General features: G+C 41.5%; 1 protein-coding gene across 1 annotated transcript in view; it reads right to left on the bottom strand.

Annotated features, from left to right (window-relative positions):
* The window catches only part of mak (male germ cell-associated kinase), a 32,054-nt gene extending 8,738 nt beyond the window's left edge, over positions 1-23,316 (bottom strand). The window contains exons 1-13 of the mRNA XM_084048442.1: positions 23,192-23,316; positions 20,349-20,403; positions 19,579-19,700; positions 17,903-17,985; positions 17,596-17,728; positions 14,218-14,389; positions 11,510-11,677; positions 10,068-10,331; positions 8,364-8,590; positions 5,846-5,985; positions 4,213-4,359; positions 2,179-2,265; positions 326-445 (exon numbers count right to left, since the gene is read on the bottom strand). Coding sequence (XP_083904568.1) covers positions 326-445; positions 2,179-2,265; positions 4,213-4,359; positions 5,846-5,985; positions 8,364-8,590; positions 10,068-10,331; positions 11,510-11,677; positions 14,218-14,389; positions 17,596-17,728; positions 17,903-17,985; positions 19,579-19,700; positions 20,349-20,403; positions 23,192-23,295 — 1,822 coding nt within the window. The 5' untranslated portion in view covers positions 23,296-23,316. The remainder of the gene's footprint in view (positions 1-325; positions 446-2,178; positions 2,266-4,212; positions 4,360-5,845; positions 5,986-8,363; positions 8,591-10,067; positions 10,332-11,509; positions 11,678-14,217; positions 14,390-17,595; positions 17,729-17,902; positions 17,986-19,578; positions 19,701-20,348; positions 20,404-23,191) is intronic.
* Between the last annotated feature and the right edge of the window lie 1,560 nt (positions 23,317-24,876).

Here is a 24,876-nt window from a genome sequence, read left to right as displayed (position 1 = left end):
TGGTCCTCACTTATGCTCATGATAATATGATACCATTTTTGTCTCTCCGTCTGTGTCTCAGAGTAGGGCTGTGGACAGTTCAGAAACCCGCCTACCAGTGACATCATCGATGGCAGATTTTTTATTATTTTAACAAAAATAAAACCTGCCCAACGATGATGTCACTGGTAAGCCGGTTTCTGAACTGTCCACAGCCCTCCTATGAGACAGACAGAGTGGGAAAAAATGGTACCATATTATTATGAGCATTAGTGAGGACTAATTATATGAAGATAGGTTGAAAATTGGTGAAGTCGTCCTTTAAGTGAAAGGAAGGTGGTCTTACTTGTGTGCTGGCCGGCTAGAGGGGCGAGCTGAATCCTCTGTCCCACCGACCCCACCTCTTTCTTCTGGAAGGAAGGGATGTAGCCACCGGAGAGGTTGTACTTGGTGCTCACAAAGGTCCCTGGCAGAAAACAGAAAGCTGCCTGTGACCATCTGTGCGTCTTGAGATATTATAGTGTTTGTTTTAGTTTTGTTATAGGCTCTATTCACAGCAGCCATATTATGAAGACGTTCACAGGTGTTATCAATTATACTAATGAAGGCTCTGTTCCATTCTGGTCAAACAGAGTCAGGGTGCTGATATTGTGCATGTTGGCCCACTGGAAACACCAGTGGGTCTACAGTTGGGGTCCAGGGACCCTCATGGGCTTCCAAATGGCCCCTTACAGGTGTGTAACTCTGAGAGTGTACAAATGGAACCATTACGGGTCCATTTGGTTCCATTTGTACACTCTCAGAGTTATGGGGGTCGTGGAAACCACTGTGCTAGACTAAATGGAACAGAGCCTTCATTAGTATCATTGTTAACACCTGTGAATGTCTTCATAATATGGCTGCTGTGAATAGAGCCTAAGATAATAATCTAAAATAAATCATTTTAATCTAAATAGTATACAATAAAGGAAAACATAAGAGACCTATTTGGTGGTAAGTTATTTGCATGCTGTGCTATTGCTATAATATCAACCCAAACAAAATGACTACATAAGTGACCTAAGTAAGTCAGCTTTGGAAGTGTCACCTTCTTTGCAATTCACTAGCGGCCATAGATGGTTATCAATATAATTAGTCAAATTACTCATTGTTACCTCATGAAGACAGTAATGTTCTAGTGCAGTTTACCATCCGTTTGAAATGGTGGTTCTTAGTTGTGTGGTTAAAGTGTATATTTGGGATCCTATCTCTAGCTGGGGTTTTGGGTTCATCAGATAGTCTCTTTTCACATGTTAACTGTTACAGCAGTCATGACACTTTGTTGGCTTTCTAATGACAATGGACTACAGTGTGTGCTCCCAGAAGTGCGTTTGCATGACTAGTGTCGCACCTCAAATGAGTATAAAGTCTATTCAAATGCATAGTTGCCAATGTTATGATTTAGAGAATGCATGGATCTGCAAGTTAAGGACTTGGAATACTTCATAGTGCATGGTGCCGTGCACCAAAAATCAGTGGTGGAAAGTAACTAAGTACATGTACTCAAGTACTGTACTTAAGTACAATTTTTAGGTATTTTTACTTTCCTGGAGTATTTCCAGTTTTCAGTACTTTTACTTCTACTCCACTACATCTCAGAGGCAAATATTGTACTTTTACTCCACTACAATTATTTGAAAACTTTAGTTACTTTGCAGATATAAATTATTATAAAACATACAGAAACCACTTCAGCCCTATTTTATACATAGGCTATTTGAAAATAGCCGATCTACAAGCTCACAACGCGTCGCGATGCGACGCATCGTGAACTTGTAGATCTGCTATTTTCAAACATTTGAGTACTTTTGCTTTTGGTACTTTAAGTATATTTTGATGCCAATACTTTGGTACTTTTACTCAAGTAAATATTTCATTCCATACTTTTACTTGTAACAGAGTATTTCTGCATTGCAGTATTGATACTTTTACTTAAGTAAAACAATTGAGTACTTTTTCCACCACTGCCAAAAATAGAAGGTCTACAAGCTTATATTATAGCCTGTAGATGAGCAATTTTTAGTGCAAGACAGCTAAGTACAAATACAGCTTTTATTTTCAAAGTTAACATCAGATAGGCACATCATTTGATGATATTATGATTAGTTAATCGGGATAACAGGTTAAGGAGTGGGTGACTAATCTAGAAACATTTGTCACCTTTGGAGGGGTCAATTTTCTCCAGTATCCTCTCTTTAACAAGAGTTTTCTCTGACGGGCTACCCGTGGTTTTAGATTCACTCTCTTCTACTCTCACCACCCAAAGAAGATGTAGAGGAGATGTGTGCGCCACCACAGCGGAAAAGAAAGGGCAAAGTGGAAAGGGAGAAGGAAAACAGATGACATAAATAAGTTGACTTTTCTGGCAAATAAGCTCACTTATCAACATATCGTCACTGTTGGGCAGAAACCTGCCATGTCCAAAACCGTTAAATGGAGAAAAAAAAATATCCAAAGTTATTGATAAAACCCACAGACAGACTTAACAACTTTCAACCTGGCGTCACTATTTATATATGAAATTATAAACAAACATTTTCAACAAGCTACAGCTTGTATTGTTTAGCTATGTTAAATTACCAGAATGTGAAATCTGGTTTCCTTTTGGGGGATCCGAATGTTCGTCTTTTATGTGGATAATGACTAGGCCCTAGTCGTAAACCAAATAAAAGGCGAACATTTGTCAAAAATTAGCAGATCTACAAGCACACTACGGTCAACTGAGTATAGTGTTTAAGTCTTAAAGAAACAGTGAAAGATAGAAGTCAGAGGATGCATTAAAATACCAGCGTGTTTCAAAAATGTTATGACAAGTTCTTAGGGAGAAGTGATGTGTGTGTGTGTGTGTGTGTGTGTGTGTGTGTGTGTGTGTGTGTGTGTGTGTGTGTGTGTGTGTGTGTGTGTGTGTGTGTGTGTGTGTGTGTGTGTTGGGGGGGGGGGGGGGGGGGGGGGGGGGGGGCTTGAGGGCTATTTAAGGGACACTTGATCTTACACCAACAGTTAATCTCATGAATAAGCAATAGAGAGGGAGAAATTGAGAGTAAAAAGGCAGAATAAGAGAGAGATAGAGAGAGAGAGAGAGGAGGGCACACAACAGGGGCTTGTATTGTGCGTGTCTACATGACAAATGAAGTATAGAGGTCTCCCCGTCTCTGAAGTCGCAGACACTGCTCACCCCAAAACACTGCTTTGTCCTTTGGCTCCAGACATTCGCGACCGCATTAACATTTAGGGCCTTTGAGGACAGGGTCAATTTATCTGTCAATAGAAGACACTGTCTATAGGCCTGGTTTACGCTACAGGGCATGTCAGAGATTACTTGCTATTTATTTCCGCAGTGTTCTAATCCTGTCAAAGCATGATTTGTAGATTTGTGCTGCCAAAAGAGATAATTTGCCAGCTCATCTCTAAGTTACACATAAATAACCTATGTGGCGAGAGCCTTGGGCTTCATGGAAAGCCTTAATTAGCTAACGAGCCTTAATTAGCTAACAAGCCTTATTTAGCCAGAACTCTACTGTGTCAGAACTTATACAACTTAGAACCAACTCACCTTCCACTTCTCTATAAGCTGTATGGTGTCTGTTTGTTGTGCAATAGTGGTACATAAAGTTGCACACACATTATAGTGTGTAAATATCCCTGTATAACTTTACAAAACAAAACGTGACTTGTTGATATGCTACTGTATGTATGCACTACGAAGGCATGCATGAAGACAATCAAAGACAAATTCTCGGTATGTGAAATTCTAGGCCAATAATGCTTGATTCTGTTTCTGTCAGTACTCAGTATTGCTCTTGCGGAGAAAGTGCGAACATTCAAACTGTAATTGGACAGGTAAAGGGAAAATGAATAAGGCCACACACCTCGCCGGGTGCATTTCTCCTTTCCGACATGTCGCCTTTCCGACGTTGACGAACCCTATACCTAACCCTAACCCTAACCCTAACCGCACGCGGAAGCCACTAGTCGGAGTGGTGAGATGTCGGAATGGAGAGTGAACACCCACCTCGCCGTGCTGTTTTCCTTCAAAGTCGAGAGGAAATGTAGCATAACGATCAAAGATCGATTCAGTGTTAAAGATGTTAATACTTTTTTCCCCCGTTTGACAGGAGCAAAACCTCAAGAGGAACCAGATCTGTCTGCATGGCACACCCAATGAAAACCAATGCACACAGTCGCAGCGCTCACCTGGGTGGGCTCTGGTGAGCGATAATCCCCCTCCGATGGGAGCGAGAGGTTTATTTATAGAGTTGTTGGAGTTGTCCCATAGGTCTCGTAGTGTCGCGCCGCTCAACTCTTTATCCGCAGACGAAGCTTGGCTCTTGTTGATCAAACCTAAATCGATCGACAAACATAACGTGTTTGGTGTGAGTATACGGCGGGATGCTAAATTCATCAAGGAGACGCGACAGCGCCATGCTCCAATAGGCTCTATGCACAGCAGCCATATTGTAAGACATTCACAGGTGTTACCAATGATACTAATGAAGGCTCTGTTCCATTCTGGTCAGACTGAGTCAGGGTGCTGATATTGTGCATGTTGGCTCACTGGAAACACTCCCAAATGGCCCTTTGCGGGTGTGTAACTCTGAGAGTGTACAAATGGAACCAAATGGACCCGTAAGGGTCCATTTTTACGGGTCCATTTGGGTCCATTTGTACACTCTCAGAGTTATGGGGGTCGTGGAAATTGAGAAATCTGAGAACTACTGTGCTACAGTACACTAAATGGAACAGAGCCTTCATTAGTATCACTGGTAACACCTGTGAAGGAAGTGATAATATGACTGCTGCGCATAGAGCCTATTGCTCCATACTACCACAATACACTTATATAAGTTATATAACATTTCCAACCACAACTCAATTATATAATGTTGTTTTTTGCATTGTCGAGTTAGGCTCGAGGTCCAAGCATTTCATTACCAGAAATGACTCCTACCAGCTGCATTGCCATGCAGTGACTGGTGTTTGTGCGTATCACTATAATAAGTCAATGTACGAGTCAACACGGTGTTTTGGGGAAGAGCTAAAGATTAATTTGTTATAAGTCCGTGCTTCTCAAATGGGGGTACGTGTGCCCCTATGGGTACGCAGAGGTACTACCGGGGGTACGTGAGAGAAAGTGTGGAACGGAACAATTATTTTTGCTGTTATGGTAACAGATTACAAAATTACAAACTTTGAGTGAACCTGCTGATCTGTAAAGTGTTAAAAGAAATCAAATAAATAACACTTGACTTGCACAACTGTTATTGAATAGAAATAAATACATTTGAATATTCTGACATCATAACTGGACTTACTGAAATGTTAAGGCCGCGGTTTAAAATAATAACTGCCTCCAGGGCAATTAAGCAATTAGTGTTCTGGAGAACTATTTCACTCCATTTATTTGTTATGCAAAAAGGTGGGTTATCATTCATTCATGGCATCATATCGTCGCTGTCAGCCAGAAACCTCTCCATATTTTAACTTCTTATGTTTTCTTTATTCGACCTAATACCCTACTTCGTCATACTACAGTGTCACATAAAAGTAGCAAAAATAGCAGATCTACAATCTGATAACGTGTCACAAAGCGACGTGGTTTGAGCTTGTAGATCGGCAATGTTTTTGCTATTTTGGAATTTGAATCCTGAAATGTAACAGTTTTGGACATAATGAGGTTTCCACCCGACAGCAGCAATATGCTAGTTATGGTTTTCTCATACAACTATCTAACAGAATGTTGAAGTTGAGTACAGGGGGTACTTGGATTCAGAAATCAGGGCCCAAAAGGTTTGAGAAGCACTGTTATAAGTCACACAGACAGCCCTACCAGGCAGGTATCGTGATTGGCTGAGATAATGTTGTCGTGCTGCAGATCCTGGGAGACTGGGGTCTGTTTGGCTCATCTTGACATTGCTGGGAAGCTTGGTGACTGTGCTGAAGGTGTAGAGTGGCTTCTGCTCTTTGGATCTGAAAATATAAGAGGAGTCAAGACACTTAAAGACTTGCATAGTGGCAATACATACACAACTCAGTCACACTAGTCCATTGGTTGTCAAAGTGGGGTCCGGGACCCCCAGGGGTACTTGAGGGGGTTCCATTTGGACACTCTCAGAGTTAAATTAACATTGATTTTACAATATGAATTGGGGTCCCAGAGATATAAATGCCATTAAATGGGGGTCCGTAGCCTAATGGATGTCAAAGTGGGGGTCCTTTGAAGTTAAAATGGTTGAGAATCACTGCTAGAGAGCCGTAAAAAGCTTCTCTCATGGGGGTCCCTGGCTTATCTTTTCAAATGGGGGTCCGCGGGCTAATAAGTGTCAATTTGGGGGTCCTTGACATGAAAAAGTTTGAGAACCACTGCACTAATCGACAAAAAACGTCTGGTATAGTATCGATAAGTAGCCTTCAATGAGAACCATAACGGTTCCAAAGACATATGGCCCATGGGTCCCTGGACCCTCCTACTTGCGTCACGTCCCTGGACGTGACGCAAGTATGTCCCAGGGACTTACCCCCAATCCAACACTTGATGTCAAGCAGTGAGGCATTGGGTACCATTTTTATAGTTTTAGGTATGTGTAACGAAGCGGTCCTCCGTTACTTATAATTGGCACTATTTTGCACACCACGTATTTTGCATATATATATTGTAACAGTAGTTATTGATTTATTTATATTTGCACAGCATTTTGCACTTTACTCTTTTGCACAGTATATTTGCACACAAGGATATTGGATCATGATGGGCAAGTGCAATATAGCCAGTGCAATACCATAAGAGGAATGTGCAATATGTTTTAGTGCAATATCATTTTGGCAATATATATGGGATGTTGGATTGTGATTTTAATACTGCTTATGTCTGTCTGTTCCAGGGTGTTCGGGCAAAAGAGTCCCCAGGGTGCCCGAGCACCATATATGGGTGGACTGGACCACAGTAGAAGAGAGAGGGGGGTTTTGTGTTGTATATTGGAAGCTGCTAATAATGTGATAATGTTTGTTTTGCAATAGGGTGCTTAAGTTATATGTTTTTACCAGGGGTATTGATTCAGATGTTTAATGTAATGTGTGGTTTAGATTGGTTGTATGTTTGAGGTAACCTGCAACATGGTTGAACCCACAATTGATTGACTGACACTTGATTGGCTCAGCTGAGTATAAAACGCTGCCAGAAACAAACACACTCAGCTGTTAGTTTTAGTATTAGGACATGGTGGAGCTGCCGACCACCATGCCACCTTTTGCTGCTGATGCCCTTATCCTGTCTGTGCACTTTGGATGAATAAAAGCACCTTTGGTTGCAATCTACCTCCTGACTCTCTGCTGTTTCCAGCCGCTTATTGGGCCAGTCCTTTACAGTATGACTCAGCCGGTGACTGAAACTGCTATTGTACCCCTTATATACAGGACATGAAAGAATCCTTTCTTTTTTTTTGGAGTCCATTCACTCAAAACGTATTTAGATCTTTGGATAACCATACTGTATTATCAGGCAGTAAAGTAGAAGATAGTAATAATAATATTCTTACAATAAATGCACAAAATCTATGTATGTATGCATGCATGTATGTAATTAATATTTCTATTAGAAGTTAGGTACATAATCAGTTCACATCTGCATGACTGCATATATCAAACTTATTTAGGTGTACATGAAGTGACAACTTTCTATCTTCAACACGGGATTGTCTTGCCTACTTCCTTAAACGTTTGTTCCTTTTTTAACATACTACATAAAAACAGACATCAGACATATGTATGTATTTACTGTATGTATGTACGTACATACATCTGTAGTTCACGTATCTTGACAACCGTCGGACCGACCGACTTCAAACTCGGCTGTATACACATAAAGGGATTACAATAGGCTCTATGCACAGCAGCCACATTGGACAGAAATTGGGCCCCTTCCTTGCTTCCTTCACAGGTGTTACCAGTGACACTAATGAAGGCTCTGTTCCATTTAGTGTAGCACAGTGGTTCTCAAACTTTTTAATTTCAAGGACCCCCATAACTCTGAGAGTGTACAAATGGAACCAAATGGACCCGGGAGGGTCCATTTGGTTCCATTTGTACACTCTCAGAGTTACACCCTCTCAAGGAACCATGAGGGTCCCTGGACCACACGTTGAGACCCACTAGTATTTCTAGTGAGCCAACATGCACAATATCAGCACCCTGACTCTGTTTGACCAGAAATGGAACAGAGCCTTCATTAGTATCATTGGTAACACCTGTGAAGGAAGTCAGAAGAGGCCCAATTTTTCTCCAAAATGGCTGCTGTGCATAGAGCCTATTCGTTTTTTAAGCAAAGATACAGAGCGAAAAATGAAACGTACCGAGTTCCATGCTCCTTGTGGCTGCTGCGCTCCTCCTGGGAGTTTGCCAGACTGGGCTTCTTGGAGTGGGAGGCGGCGGTCTCCGAAGGGTCCGACTCGTCCCAGCTGTCTCCCGAGGTCTTGTTGGCCACCGTCTGACCCCAGCGTCGACGTCCACTCTTCAGCCCCCCCGCCCCGCCTCCGCCTCCACACGCGCCGCCGTTCTCACTGCCCTGCGGCACCGACTTCTGTACAAACACACCGCCCATACACCTCAATGTCAAACGTAGTCGCTGTCGGGCAGAAACCTCTTATCTCCATGTTCTAACTCGTTTTTTCGTAAATGAATGCCCTACTGCAGTGGTTTCCAACCTTTTTCGTGACAAGGACCCCTAAATTAATATACATTTGGCCACTGAAAATGTTTTGTGCCAGAAGCAAAGATTTGAGTTAAAAATGTTCGCTTTGAAAAAACATATATATTCAAAGATATGCACACATTTTCAAGATTTCAAAAACAGCAGATCTACAAGCTCATAGCACGGCACTCGGTGCCGTGCTATGAGCTTGTAGATCTGCTATTTTTGAATAGCCAAAACTAAGTGGTTAAAATAATTGTGACGCTATGCTAACTCATTTCGCTGGGGACCCCCTGGTACCCCGCCCCAAGGACCACTGGTGGTCCCCGGACCACTTGTTGAGAACCACTGCCCTACTTGATCATACTACAGTGTCACCCAAAAGTGCCAAAAGTAGCAGATCTTCGAGCTTGTAGATCTGCTGCTTTTGCTACTTTTGAATTTGAATCCTGAAAAGTAACAGTTTTGGACATACAGTATGAAGTTTCCACCAGACAGCGCTGATACACTGCAATGTCTTCCAATTCAACATCGTTGACTGGGGTTCACCCAAGGGTCTATATCTATACTTGGTCCCCTCCTTTTTTCCCCATCGACACCACATCTATTCTCCGAAAACAGACTGTCTACAAGCTCACAACACGTCGCAACACGACATGATGTGTGTATCATTCGCCTAGCTATTCTAGCAGAATGTTCAGCTATATTATGACACGCCCAGAATAGGGGAAAACTAGGGTTCAACTTCATTTAAGGATGGATACACTTGAAAGATCACAAAGCATTGCACCGCGATGCGTCGTGTGCTTTCAGGCGTATATTTATGTACATGAGCTTGTCCATAAAGCTATTGTTTGGTGAAGATATACCGTATGGTGTAGAGCAGGGGTCTTCAACAGCGACCCCGGGACCCCTAGGGGGTCCTCAGAGTTACTACAGGGGGGGCCGCCAAATCTTTGTGAGATAGGATTTTTTCTGTTTTTACATTAACCACTTGAACCCTAGTGTCCCTTTTCTGAGGAGAACGTTTAGCCAAAAAATAGCCGATCTACAAGCTCACAACGCCTCGCGCTGCGAGGCGTTGTGGGCTTGTAGATCGGCTATTTTTGGCAAAGAGGTATAGGTGTAAAAGAAAATCTGAAATGCAATTTTACACAATATAGAGGGGGTTCATCTTCATCTCATCTCTCTCTCAGCTAGGGGGTCCTTGGCCTAAAAAACGTTGAAGACCCGTGGTTTAGAGGGAACTACTAGAGCCCTGGGCAACCCTGGTCAACTAAGTATATGGGGTTTAAGTGGTTAATACTACTAGCATGTAATATGCATGTGGCATGAGTGTATTTCTAGTTCCTCCAGCTATACTCACCACATGAGCATGAGCTGCAGGTTTAGCCTCGGTCTGGGGGAGGGGGATCTGTTGGAGGGGTTGTTGATGATGATGATGATGCTGTGTCTGGTGCTGTCTGGAGGAAGACTCGGCCTCGGACTCAGACGGTTGCTGGTTGTCTGCCTTGGATTCCGAGGGCTGCTGGACGAGGGTCGACTGCCTGGTCTGGGCCTTCCTGACCTCCTGGCTTTGAGGGCGCGGACCCAAGATCTGGCCCACCTGGAAGTAAGGGTATCGCAAGGCCTAAAGACGACAGAGAGATGTTGTTATTAAAAGGGATAGTTCACCCCCAAAATGACTTTTTTTCTATCGATTACTCACCACATGAACCACATGAACCCTAGCAACCCCGGAAATAGCCGAGCGTTCGGCGAAAATAGCAGATCTACAAGATCTACAAGCTCACAGAGCTCCGATATTGTTCGGCAAAGACATTTGGTATAGAGGGGAAAAAGGAAAGGACCAAGAATAGACGCCTAGGAAACCCTGGTCATTTAATAAGGTATAGAGTTTTAATGGTCGAATGTTTAACATACAAATAGTATACCTGCAACCTTTTTGAATCAATATAACCGTAATCAATAACCTGTGTACTCTCACTACTTTATATAATGAATGACTTCAAGCAAAAAATATTCCAGTATTCCAAGTATCTAAGTGAAATGTAGGTTCAATTAATTTAAGAGCGCTGAGGACCTTATAAGAAGAGGATGGAAAAGCAGTCTCACTCCCACTGGAGCTGCGAGTTTCCAAATCAACACCCATCAAAGTGTTTTAAAATGGTCTCACAAGGGAATGGGAATTATCTATGATTATATAAATGTAATATGAGCGATGAACACAAAGGAAGAACTGGAGGATAATGATTCACAGGTCTACACAGATGATCAGGTATAGCTTTAACAGCATTTTAAATGATTTGGCTCAGGTGTATGATCTTAGGACAGGGGACTACGCATAACGAACAACCTTTAGCCTCTGGTGGATTAGGTGATGTAGCTTGAGTTTGCTAAAACTGGCACCTGCGTTTGTTCCGGATTCTCTGCGTAAAGATCTCAGCCAACAGAGAGAGATGGAAGTAACAGCAAAACTTAATAAGCTCTATATGCACAGCAGCCATATTGGGAATTAATTGTGCCCTAATTGGGCTCTGTTCCATTTAGTGTGGCACAGTGGCTGTCTTATTTTAAAGCACCCCCATAACTCTGAGAGTGTACAAATGGAACCAAATGGACCCGTAAGAGTCCATTTGGTTCCATTTGTACACTCTCAGAGTTACAAACCCACCATAAGGGCCATTTGGGAACCAAATTTCTAGTTCTTTCTAGTGAGCCAACATGCACAATATCAGCACCCTGACCAGAATGGAACAGAGCCTTCATTAGTATCATCACTATTGTACAGCTATTGGTTTAGCCTACCTGTACAGCGGTCGGCCGTTTCTTGGGGTCCCACTGTAGCATGTCCCTCATCAGAGCGATCGCCTCATTGCTGGCATTTGGGATGAGGGTCTTCAGGTGGGTGGGCACACATTGGGGGAAGCGAAAGTTCATGGCTGATGCCAGCTGGTAGCCCTCTGGCCAATCCGTCTATGAGGAGACACGTTTGTAGAGTTCAGAAAGGTATTATTTAATATCATTTATTAGGATTAGGATATAACATGGAAGCATTACATTACCAAAGCGACTTAAAATAAGTGCATTCAACATAGGTAGGCAAGAAAACTACTGATCACGAGAAGTCTTAAGTGCATTCTCTTCTAAAACAAGCAACTAAGAGCATACCTAGCGCTAAGGTAAAAAGTGCAATATATCCGCGCTTGCACGTTTATTATTCCGTTTATTACATCCAACACTTCCAATATTTATAATACATATTTTGTAAACGACCATCCTTTATTTGATTTTGCATGTCTCGTCAATGAAGGCAAACATTTGATTCTGTGCTGTTTAAGACCCGTGCCATGGCAACCATTCAAGCAAACAGGCGGAGACCGCACCCTTAACTAAGAATCTAAGCATCACATTTCTACAGCATGTCAGGGCTGCAGAAAGACGGCCATTTACAACAACAAGCATTCTAGATCTGGATTAGATAACTGTGGGTGGACATAGGTCAATTTAGTTACTCCAGAAGGGTACGTGACATATGGCCCCTGTCTAGGCGATGTAAAACGGCGCATTAGAAATATGACACCCCTCCATCTGTAACCCCCCACCTCTGCTAAGCTCCAGCGGTTGATTTCCAGCACTACCATAAACGTTGACCTATAAAGAATTCATAGGCCTACATGAGGCTTATCGCCTTCTGCGGGGAAATTAATTTTCCATGACCTATGTACAATACACGCATCTGAAATGCATATTTCATGACCATTGTGGAATGGGACATACCGTCAGTGGCCCGAGGGCCCGCCCTAGCTCCTCGCCCAGTCCTCGACCAGGATAAACTAAAAGCTTAAGGAACTGGGACTTGATACCGCTCTGCACGCTCAGCGTTAACCCTTTAAGGCCGGGAAGGGAACGCATGTGTGTCATTTTAAGATTTCTTTGGCTATTCAAAAATAGCAGATACACAAGCTCATAGCACGGTACCGAGTGCCGCGCTATGAGCTTGTAGATCTGCTATTTTTTTGAAAAATCTTGAAAGTTTGTGCAAATCATTTTAACTCAAATCTTTGCTTCTGGGGGTCCCTGGAACAAAATATTTTTAGATGGGAGGGGGTCCGCGGACAAATACATATTATTTTGGGGGTCCTTGACATGAAAAAAGTTTGAAAACCATTGAAAATATAGCAACATAAGTAAAATAAAAAATAAAATAAAAGCTTTAAAAAAGTATGTATATTCAAACTAAAGATTTTCACACATTTTCACGATAAATAAAAAAAATAGCAGATCTACAAGCTCGTAGCGCGGCACTCTGTGCCGTGCTACGAGCTTGTATATCTGCTATTTTTATAGAGCCCAAAAAATCTTAAAATGACACCGATGCGTTCCCGGTCTTAAAGGGTTAAGAGAGATGGATCATGGTTAAGCCCCTGTAAAAGACCTTGCTCTTGTCCAGAGGCATATGGACTGTGAAGGAGATGAAAGTGTGAAGTCTAACGCTACATGTATCTCTAGCACTTCGTATTTCTCCACAGCTGTTTGATTCATGCACACTTAATGCCACAGAGAGGTAAGAAGATACCCGACTAGATGAAAGTGAGGTAGACTGGTCTTCATTCTACTTAAAAAAGGACCACTTCACCCAGTTCTCCTATTTTCAAATAATTGGTCCTCACTAATGCTCATTATTACATGACACCATTTCTGTCTACTCAGTGTGTCTCAGAAGAGGGCTGTGGAAACCTGCCTATAGAGTACCGAAGTCCTGACGTCACTCGTTCATCCCCATGGTAGTGGAAGTAATTTCTCTATGGAGAATAACATTGGGTCATCTTAGAATCGTTTAAAAAATAAACAAACTGTCTCAGCAATTTTGTCAGGGAGGTGGCTCTGTATCGTTTACGATAGTCAGTCACTCATATTTGATACAGTCTGTTTCTGGCGAAGATTTTACTAATTCGGCGGAAGTAACACAACGTTTTCTCACTGTCAGTTGATGCTTCATATCCATAAGAGTCAAACCGCCGGGATCATTTGTTTATTTTTGGAACACAGTTCTTATTTGACATTGTGATATTAAACACGTCTATGGGAATTCCGAATGGGAAAAAACCTGACCCAGGTAGGATGCGTAAATTACGTCAGACTTCGGTGCTCTATACCAGTGACATCATAGGAAGGCAGGTTTCGTCATTTCAAACAACACTTTTTTATTAATGCAAGAGCAATGTCTTCTGTTTCTATGCTTTAGCATTAACAAAAAATAATAAATAAATTAAAAGTTGAAATCTTGTTTGAAATGACTAAACCTGCCTACCGTTGATGTCACTGGTAAGGCAGGTTTCTGAACTGTCTTACAGCCCTCCTCTGAGACAAACCAAATAAGAAGTGGTACCATCTTATTTTGAGCATTGGTGAGGACCAATGAAGATAGGTTGAAAATGGGTGAAGTGGTCCCGTTAGGAAATCTATCATTGGGACTGACCCATGTTATTTTGACATGATCGTAAACCTCTTACCCTCTTTACGGTGCCCAGGACTTGGCAGATCTTAAAGATTTCATCGACTTCACTGTTTCCAGGGAAGAGAGGTCTGAGAGTGTAGAGTTCAGCCATGATGCAGCCCACGGCCCACAGGTCGATGGGAGAGCTGTAGGAGGAGGATCTGAGAAGAACCTCTGGAGCTCGGTACCTGAGGACATGGGACATAGACACAAATGTCAACAGATGTAATCTCGTGTGCACGCTCACATGCACACAAATATAATACAAAATAAACAAAAAACTATCCATGATGCAAATTTCCTAGGATACGCACGCACGCACGGCGCACGCGCACACACACACACACACACACACACACACACACACACACACACACACACACACACACACACACACACACACACACACACACACACACACACACACACACACACACACACACAGAGTTTAGGCACAAGTTTCAAGTCAAGTTCTGAGCCTAATTGTAAAATATCAAGTCAATGACCAGTACCAACTTAATAGCAAATGTCTTACTGCTATAGTCAACCTCTTTGTTGCCCAAATGAAAATTATATTTTTACAGTTAAGAACAGTTAGGAAGAAAACATTGTCACGTAATCAAATGCAAACGCAAGTCAGGTCGCTATAGTAAAACACAAGTCAAGTAATTATCTTCACACTGAAGTCTCGAGTAAGTCAAATTGTGACTTGGTTCAGACCCCCGTCCAAACCATGTGACTTGAGTCCCTACATCCTGGTTTGGCCCAAGATATATTTAAAGAAGGTAGGGTCATCTACGTCATTTTCGCTACCATGCAATTCCAGTCGGCAGATTCGTCGCACCATGGGAGGCAGACTGCAGCCGTGACTTCAGTGGAATGCATTGAAGTGGACGAGAGACGGTGGACCAGCTTATGAACAAAAAATATCTATGAATGACTGAGACCGTTGTTAAGTAATCGCTTCTGGCAAATAAAAGAAGACATATAACACATTGTTTTCTGCTGTGTTGCTTTTCGATGTGTCCACTGTATAAGTGTATTGAGCTGTCTAAAGAGCACAAAGTAGGCGATACTGCCGAGACAGAAACCAGCGTTGCCATGTCCACTTATTATAAGTGACTTTGGGCTTATTTTTCTGTGAAGTTGCTTGTAATATTGGTAGTTGCGGGTTGTGGTTTTATGGGCTTTTTTCTAAAGTGTAGTTGATTATTTGGACTTGGGCTTCACAATTTTAAAATTATTTTAACCAGTGGTTCTTAATTATGTTTATGTCATGGACCCTCAAATTAATATGTATTTGTCCCTAACCCCCATCTGAAAGTACCAGATTTGTGTTGTTAGTGTTTCAAAAATCCTCAATATTTCACATTTTACTTCAAGATTTAAAAAAAAATAGCAGATCTACAAGCTCACAACGCGTTGTGAGCTTGTAGATCGGCTATTTTCAATGTATACAGTAAAGGTTTAAAGTGCTCATAATGGCCTAGTGCAAGTCTTCAACAGGGGTCCGCAACGCCTAGGGGGTCCACGAGGTACTGCAGGGGGTCCGCGAAATTGTTGCTTGATTAGACAATAAAAATAAAAATAAATTATATATACATATATATATATATATATATATATATATACACAAATATTGTATATATATATATGTTTTTAAATATCCATTTGTCTTCATATATCTTATTAAAACATTTTCCACATTTATGTATTAAATAAATGATGATATCTATAAATGATTCTGTCCAATTTGAATAGCTTGTATACATGATTATTGTGCAATTGACAGATTGTTGTTCTCGGTTAATAAGGTATGTTTATAAATGGCAGTGCGGCCACCCTACTCACTGTACCCTGTACATGTATGTTAAATATAAAAGCATGAATATATTAATCTGTCTATTATTTTTAATAGTATTGATGCACAATAACATGTACGTTTATGAACACACCCTAACCTAACGAAGTAGGGGTCGAGGTAGGGTAGGGGGTCCCTGCTCCATCTCCCCATCCCCTGGCCCCCGGTGCTTCTTTTGGGCTTGTTCTCCTAGACCTAGTTGCTTATTTCCCTCTCACAATCTGGCAACACTGCCAGAGAGGATTTTTGTACAGTCTATGGACGATACATTCCACTGTTTAGATGCCTCAATAAAATTATACAGCGTGCTAAAAAAATCCGAATTGATTGGATAAAAACCTGTGATATGTCTTCTTTTATATTCCTGAGCCGATTATCTGACAAAGGACATAATCGTTCAGAAATAGTGTTTGTTCACAAGCTGGTCCAGCTGTCTGCCATAGACTTCATAGTATTTCACCAAACTTCCTGTTCCAGTTTTGCCTCCCATGAGCATCAATGGCGTCTGCCATGCAAGCAATGGCGTCGGCCAGCCCCCTAGGCTGTCCCTTCCTTCATTTCTAAATTCCTTGGTTTGGCCTCAGTAACAGAGAGAGGTCCTCTGTTACTGATGTTTTGCACAGTTGTATTTTGCACAATGAAGTATTTATTGAATTATAATCATGAAGGGCAAGTGCAATGTGTAATGGGTATGAGTGTGATAAGAGAGCAATATGTTTGAGTAGTGCAATATAGGGAATGCTGGGTGGTTATTGAAAGCTTAACATGTCCCTGTAAGTTGTGCATGTGGCCAGAGTAATTGGGCTGGACCAAGTCAGAAGGGCAGAGGGGGGGGGGGTTGTAATGTGTAGTTGGAACTGCTATGGATATTATGTAATGTAGTATGAGTATGGTGTAGTTCATAGAGTTTTAATGGATGTCATGAGAGTTAATGTTATCTGTATTTATGTATGTGTATTATTCAGTATTCTACCCCTTGACATGGTTGAGTCCAAACTAATTGCCTCCAGCTGAGTATAAAAGGCTGCCAGCCACAAACACACTCAGTTGGTGGTAGGATGAGAGCTGGACACCACCATGTCACCTGTGTGGAGAGCTGCCTGTGTTACTGTATTTTTTGTATTGTCGGTGAAACAATCAGAATAAATACACCTTTTTGGTTGCACCCTATCAAGGCCTCTGTACTAACTCCAACTGCAAGTCGGGCATTCTCACAGCCTCCTAACATGTAGGGTTAGTTACATTAGTGGTGGTTTGGAACCTCTAGCCGCTTCAACTTGGATTACAATGGTTGAAATGAGTAGTGTGGAATTTGGGCCGGTTTCCAATCGGGCAAATCATTCCTCTACGTCTGGAACGTACTATTTTACACTATGGCATCACATTGTGCATTAGGTCATGGTACATCACATTGAATGACAAGGGTCATTCAACATTTAGTGGCTGGCTGCATAGGGTTACGTTTTGTTATTAGTTTGCTGTGCAACAACTGCATGTCACTCCAGACAGCAGTGACGCCATGAGCCCACTCACCATCGAGTTGACACATAGTCTGTGTATGGAGGTCTGGAGCGGATCTCCCTGGCTAGGCCAAAGTCTGCTATCTTGACCAACTCTGGACCCATGCACAGCAGGTTCTCTGGTTTCATATCCCGGTGGAAGAAGCCTGCAAGAGTGGCCTTAATATATTACAAATATATGTGTGAAGTAATTATATTTACAATATATTTTTGTACACACACACACACGCACACACACACACACACACGCACACACGGTTGGAAGTCATGTCAGTCTAGTTAGTCTAGTGCGTGTACATAAGAATGACAGAATATCTTACCATGCTTGTGTACAAAAACCAAACCAGAGATAATTTGAAACATGATGTTCCTAATTTCATTCTCTGTGAACAGCTTATTCTCCCTGACAGGCAGCAGACAGAATGACACATGAGAGAAGAAAACACACACATGCGCACACACACGCACACAGGGAAGGAGAGAAAACAGAAACCAAAGAAGAGAGAAACCGAAGGAAAGGAAAGTTAAGAAACCAGATCCAAAAGGAGCACAGGTATCCCGACTGGACATGTGGAGCCATTACAGGACAACAGCACAGTAACTAGTACAGTTTGTGTGCGTGCGTGTGTGTGCGTGTATACTATGCATGAGTGTACATACTATATAACACCTCTTGCAGTATTATTGTTCTTTCTTTTCTATGCATTTTCATGTTCTATACCCAAAACCAGCATACCATCAGAGAAATTAAATCTGTCAATTGTGTTTTCAGTCAAAGCCTGAATGAGTGTGAGGCATCCACATGTCCAGTTTTAGTTCATAGAGTTAGTGACAGACAGTGTTTGGAATGAGATAGTTACAGAGGGTTCACAAACTACAAGACTGATCCTCAGTTTGGACATGCCAATATTTGGGAATGTGGTTTGCACATCAGAACTTAAAACATACTGTATGGTTCTCGTTTTGACCTGTGATAATAATTCAGGATATCTTGTAGTATATGCATCCACTCTCATGCGAATACAATGCGTCGAGCGGGCGGTAAACCTACCATGTTTATGAATAAATGACAGCCCTTGTAAAATCTGAAATAGCATGTTTCTTAGCACTGATTCGGGGAACAATTTGTTCCTGCAAAATATAAAATTGATAAATTACGTATGAGACTGTCCTCGTTTCTTAAATTAAAGCATTACATTCATGTCTAAAATGAATTTACAGTATAAATGTGCTAACAAAGTAACCTGACGCTACCAGATCCAAGAAGCTTGCTCCACACATTTGTTTAGCTGTCTTGAGGAACCTGGTTACTCAATACCGCCACCTCTGGCAGGGTCAGGTTACTAACAAAGTTCAGCATGCATAAAAAAACATCCATTCAAATAACCCCCGGGCAATGGCTGCCTGGTTTGACATAGTCCTCCTACTTTCTTATTTATCGGTATCACTGTTAAAACTCTTTCTCAATGTTGTTAAGAAAGAAAATACCATGTCATTTTTTTTGTACATTCATTATTTAAATATTAATGTTATATCATCACTTAAATCTTAGTAATTTGCCAATTATTTGGGGGCCCACTTGCAGTACCCTGACGGCCCACTGGCTGAGAATCTGTGCCCTAGGGCAAACCCAGTTGTGTATAATGGCGAGACCAGCAGGGCTTCCCCCAGAGAAGCTGTTAGACCTGGTGGCAGCTGCCCAATATGATGTCCCTGAGAGGCCAATGCATGGCAGCATGGTTTAAGTCTTGTACAAAATATGATGGTACTGTAGTAGGAAGGGGATACTTTTATTTGTTGTTCCAATGTCTGGGCCAGGTACAGACTAGGTGGGATAATATACCCGAGTGGCTCATAAGTTCACTGGGGAAAACCCTGGCTGGACGTCGACGCTTGGACAGTTTATACTTTGGGAAATTATAGGAAATGATGTCAAACCAGTGTTTATACGCCATATCCAAGCGTGCACTGTAGGAATTGTCTTCTTTCTTTGTACCTGTCTTTCATGAGCTGGTAGAGGTTCTCCTTCATGTACTCAAAGACAAAGTAGAGGTGATCGTTCTCCCTGATCACCTCTTTCAGTTTCACTACGTTGGCATGGTTCAGCTTCTTCAGTGACTGGTGAACGGACAAGACCGACAGCGCCATGAGCAACACTACTGTATATGTGCACAAGCAAGGGTCCATTATGTATTATTACAACAACACACATCATTGTTTAAAATCGTCTGCATCGCTGTCGGGTAGAAACCTTGCATGTCCAAAACCGTTACTTTCCAGGAAATGGAAAAAAGAACCTGTGTTCCAATGGATCCAATGTAGTTATGATTTAGTTACAAGCTCTTTCCCTAATACTTTTCATAGGTTAAATATTTAGGGAACCCACATATAGACTTAAACCACTTTCAACCTGGTGTCCCTATTTTGGGCATCGCTGTCGGATAGAAACCTTGTACAAGAGCTTGTGACTAATCAATAACTATATTCATCCTCTGGAACACAGGTACTTCATTACTTTTCTTGAAAGGTAATGGTTTCCACCCGCCAGAGTCAATAATTATTCTTACAGTAAATATCTAACTGCAAAAACCTTAAGCCTTGGCTTAAGGTTAGCCACTGATGAGCCTGAGTGCCCAAGGAGCTGAATCAGCACTGTTACTTTAATCCCATATAAACATCTCATCAGTCTGTTGCTGCAGGCCATATACTGTATACACACCCACCTAGCCCATATAAAACCATTCCAATACATCAAACTGTCCTTACCTTCACTTCTCTCAAGTTCATGCACTCGTCCCATGAATAAAACTTCCTCTTCATCCTATGGAAGACAAAGTAAACGGTGAGAAATACATCAAACACACACAAATTAAATACACATTGATAGGGTTTACAGGTAGTGGCTACATTCCGCCCCACCCAATAATGCTGTGCTGCTGAATTTCTTTGTGTCTCCATGAATAATTCACTGTGTGAGACATCTCTAATTTCGTCTTATTTTGTTCCATGGGGGAAAGCCCATGGATGGGGGTCCACCTGTAATACGATAATGATGACTAGTGACCACAGCTATCTTAATATATTTATTATAGTGGAACCACAAAATAAAACAGATATATCATATTGTATGTGAACTAAAAGTGTTACGCTTCAATACTAACATGCTGCCTGCGACTTCGGGGGTTGAAATGTCCATTCAATTACACTTAGCGTTGTCCTGTGCGTGAAAAACACCAACCACCTGCTGAATGGTGCACCCCTGCGCGACCTAATCCACCTTGAGCTCCTGCTGGAAATTATGTAAGTGTTACAGAACACTCAGGTATTGTTTTCCTCCTCTCTGGGCACCTAGCCAACTAAGGCTGTCCCGTCCACACGACCCGTAACCTAACCCAGCCCTGTACTTTCACTGCCTTTCACCGTCTCCACACGTGTTGTATTGCCTAGTAACCGGCTTAGCATCTCCACCGGCACCTCATCCATTATTGAGCCCAGTCACCAATGCTATTGAAACAAAGGCTTGTAAGCTAGTTTGTTTGCCCCGTTGGTGAGGGCAAAAGGAAGGGCCCGCAATGCTCTGAAAACGAACAATGCTTACTGAGTTTAAAACATATTTAACCCCATGAACCCTAGCGTCCCTATTCTGGGCATGTCATAAGAGGCGACCATTGGGTGAAAATAGGTAAACATTGGGCGAAAATAGCCAAAACGCAACACACTGGGACCGGCATTTCTTTGCCTATTTTCGCCGAAAGATATTTGGCGTAGAGGGAAAAAAGGAGAGGTCCAAGTAGGTATATCGTGTTTAAGCGGGCTTCAGGTTGCTGCCCGCACCCATGTACAACACACTGATGCTGGCCAACAAGGCAACCAAAGGCATGGCACTCTCATACCTTCATGATTGTTCCAACCTTACAACCCTTTCCGCTCACTTAGATCAGTTAAGACAATGTGATTTAGATAGCATGTTGTTTACTTTAGACAGATGCTAGGTTCATTGTTTACCTGGTATCCAAGTTTCTTCGAGGCACTACTTTGTTCTCTCTGCACTATTTATGTGACTAATTTATTTACCTTGTTGTTATTGACCACAGCTCATGCTTACTCAGCTTATTCCGATTTCGCACTTGCAAGTCACTCTGATAAGAACGTCTGCTAAATGCCTAAATTGTAAGTTGTAATTTCTTTGACACTCAAAGTATAACGCAGGTCAGAGTATGTCTATGACATAAATTGTAACATATTCCATATTTTTCTGTTTTGCCCGGTGTAGGGTACACATGCCTCCTCCAAAACACAAAGAAACAACAACCGCTTATTTTCACCTGACAGCGCGGACTTTCTCCAGGAAAGCGTATTGCAAGGTCCATGCTATCTTCTCCAGTTCCTCTCCCAGTTCCTAAGAGTTACACAATGTCCTGCCACCTTCCCACCTCTGAACTCTGCTAATTGTATTTGTTGGAGCGCTTGGGATTGAACTCGGGTCTCTGCTGTGGTGGACGTGTGTTTTACCTCTACGCCATCGGACACCATCTAGTCATTTAGCTATGTCTGTCCGTCCACCACTTTACAAGTTATCTGGAAAACTATCTGAACCCTATTGATTTAGCTGACTCTAGTACACTTAGGCCAAATGTCACCTTTACACACAAAATAGAACATTAGACGAAGAATCTAATTCAGGATGAACCCTACTGATTTCAATGACCCCGTATCTTTCCTCTGGCCGCTCCATGAGTTATTATACATTTCTGCTCTAACAGTCATTAAAAATGCTTTGCATGTTTAGCCCAACTAGTGAGGCCAAGTTCAAACAACATTGGTTTGATAGCAGGACTTTTTGTTGTTAATACTATTTATATGCCATTTTCAAGCATATTCATGCTATCGGGCAGAAACCTTGTATCTCCATATTTCATCTTTGTGTTTTTCATTAACCCATTAAGACCTGGAACTGTGTCATTTTTTTGATTTGAGCTAAAAAGCATTATTTTACACTTTGGCTATTTTTAAAAAATCGTGAAAATGTGTGCAAATCTTCTGAATATATATATTTTTAAAGCGAACATTTTAACTAAAATCTTTGCTTCTGGGGGTCCCTGGAACAAAATATTTTGATGCGGGTCCGCGGCCAAATGCATATAATTTTGGGGGTCCTTGACATGAAAAAGATTGAGCACCACTGATATAGAAACATAGGTTTTTCAGAATACTGTTGAGATTTAGGAGACATGTAGAATCGGCCTCAGGTCTCAATGGGTTAATTAATTAATTAATATGAGAGTGTCGCATAAAAGTAGCGAAAATATTGTAGCTATTTTTTAAAAGGTTTGATAATATTTTGTACATTGCTCAAGATTTTCACGTATAATAACATGCCTAAAATAAGGACAGCAGATTGAAAGTGGTTTCAACCTGCTGTTTCAAACTCTATCTGTGGGTATTATAAATATTTCAAGAAATGAAAAGTATTAACAAGAGATTGTGACTAAATAACTAAATTGGATCCATTGGAATTAGGAACACGCCTTCTTTTTTTCCATTTCCTGAAAAGTACCCTTTTTCCACACAGCAACATGATCAAAGTGGATAAGAGAGAATCTCCTCACCTCTTGATTGCCACCAGCTCTCCGGACTCGTTGCTTCTCCCCATCACCACACTGCCGTAGGTGCCATCGCCCAATTGCCTCAGTGTAGTGTAACGGTTCATCATGTCTCAGACTGGACTCCTTGTGTAAGAAATGTGTCGTATAAAGAACCCATTGATGGGTCGGTCACATCCAGACCTGGGCTTGTAATTCTTAGACCAACTGTCTTCTTTGTTGAAGGAGTGTTCCGATTTGATGCACAAAGTGCTTGTTTGTCCCCTCCCAGGAGAGGAGGTTTAAGAATGGTGATCAACGTGATGTTGATATCGATGTTCCTGAAGCTATCGATACAATTGATCCATTGCTCTTTCCAAGTTGGATCCAAATACAGCAGATCAGCCAACTGTTGTTGATACGGCGTCTTACTGTCTTCTCAAGCCGTCACTAAAACAGAAACATGATCAGATGGCAGACACATGGAGACAATGTCAAAACATGATACACAAAAAACTTCACAACAGATCAAAGGCTCTACTCACTGCTGAAAACCACCAAGTGTTATAGGTTTTTGATGGCGAAGAGAGCAAGTGTTCGGTTTTACCTGTGTGCAGTGAGGAGGATTAGGTGTGTGCACTCGAGACACTATAGCCTGAGCCTGACATGGCTGCCCCAAGGGAGATGACAAGACAAGACCCGAGCAGATTAGGCCCACTGGGATGTAAATAGGATGTGACCTCACATCACACTTCCTCCCACGTACAGTACACACCTTGCTGCTGGGCCAACAGGATTTGACTGAAGCCATGGGCCATGCTAATCAGACTGTTGTGTACTGCAGTATGTACAGTGTTTGTACTAGAAAGTGGTGGAAAAACTACTCAAATTCTTTACTTAAGTAAAAGTATATTTTTATACTGCAATATAGAAATACTCTTTTACAAGTAAAAGTCCAGAATTCTAAATTTACTTGATTAAAGTACAAAAAGTAAAAGTACTAAAATGTTTGAAATTAGCAGATCTACAAGCTCACAACACGATGTGAGCGATGCGATACGACACGTTGTGAGCTTGTAGATCGGCTATTTATCAAATAGCCTACATACACAATAGGGCTAAAGTGATTAATGGATGTTTAATAATAATATAATTTATATCTGAAAAGTAACTTTGAAAGTAACTAAAGTTTTCAAATAATTGTAGTGGAGTAAAGGTACAATATTTGCCTCTGACATGTAGTGGAGTAGAAGTAAAAGTATTGGAAATTGGAAATACTCAAGTAAAGTACAAATACCTCAAAATTGTACTTAAGTACAGTACTTAAGTAAATGTACTTAGTTACTTTCCACCACTGGTACTAGAATAGAATTCTTATTTTTTTTTGTATTCTTTCAAAAAGACAGACGGTCAATGGGGTTGCCTGTCCTTTAAAGTCGGCTGTTAGATGGTTTGTTTAGCAAATGAGAGACCACGGATAATAGACAGCTGCAGCACTGCCAGAAAGTCCAACATCATTGAAAAACAACTTGCAATGCTTTTTTAAATCAACACAATTACAATACAGGTATATGTATTATAAACAGTTTCCCCACATATTTCTCGGTTGGGGGAGAAGGAAAGAAAATAGGAAAAGAAAGAAATAAAAAATGCTGACATATTGCGGCCAAGTGGCCTTTGTCAGAGCAGGACGCCTTTTTTATTTATTTCTG

Source organism: Gymnoscopelus microlampas, assembly GCF_963454915.1.
Source record: "Gymnoscopelus microlampas genome assembly, chromosome: 22".
Taxonomy (NCBI): domain Eukaryota; kingdom Metazoa; phylum Chordata; class Actinopteri; order Myctophiformes; family Myctophidae; genus Gymnoscopelus; species Gymnoscopelus microlampas.
Note: the sequence above shows the minus strand (reverse complement) of the source record. Positions and strands in the feature narration are given on the sequence as shown.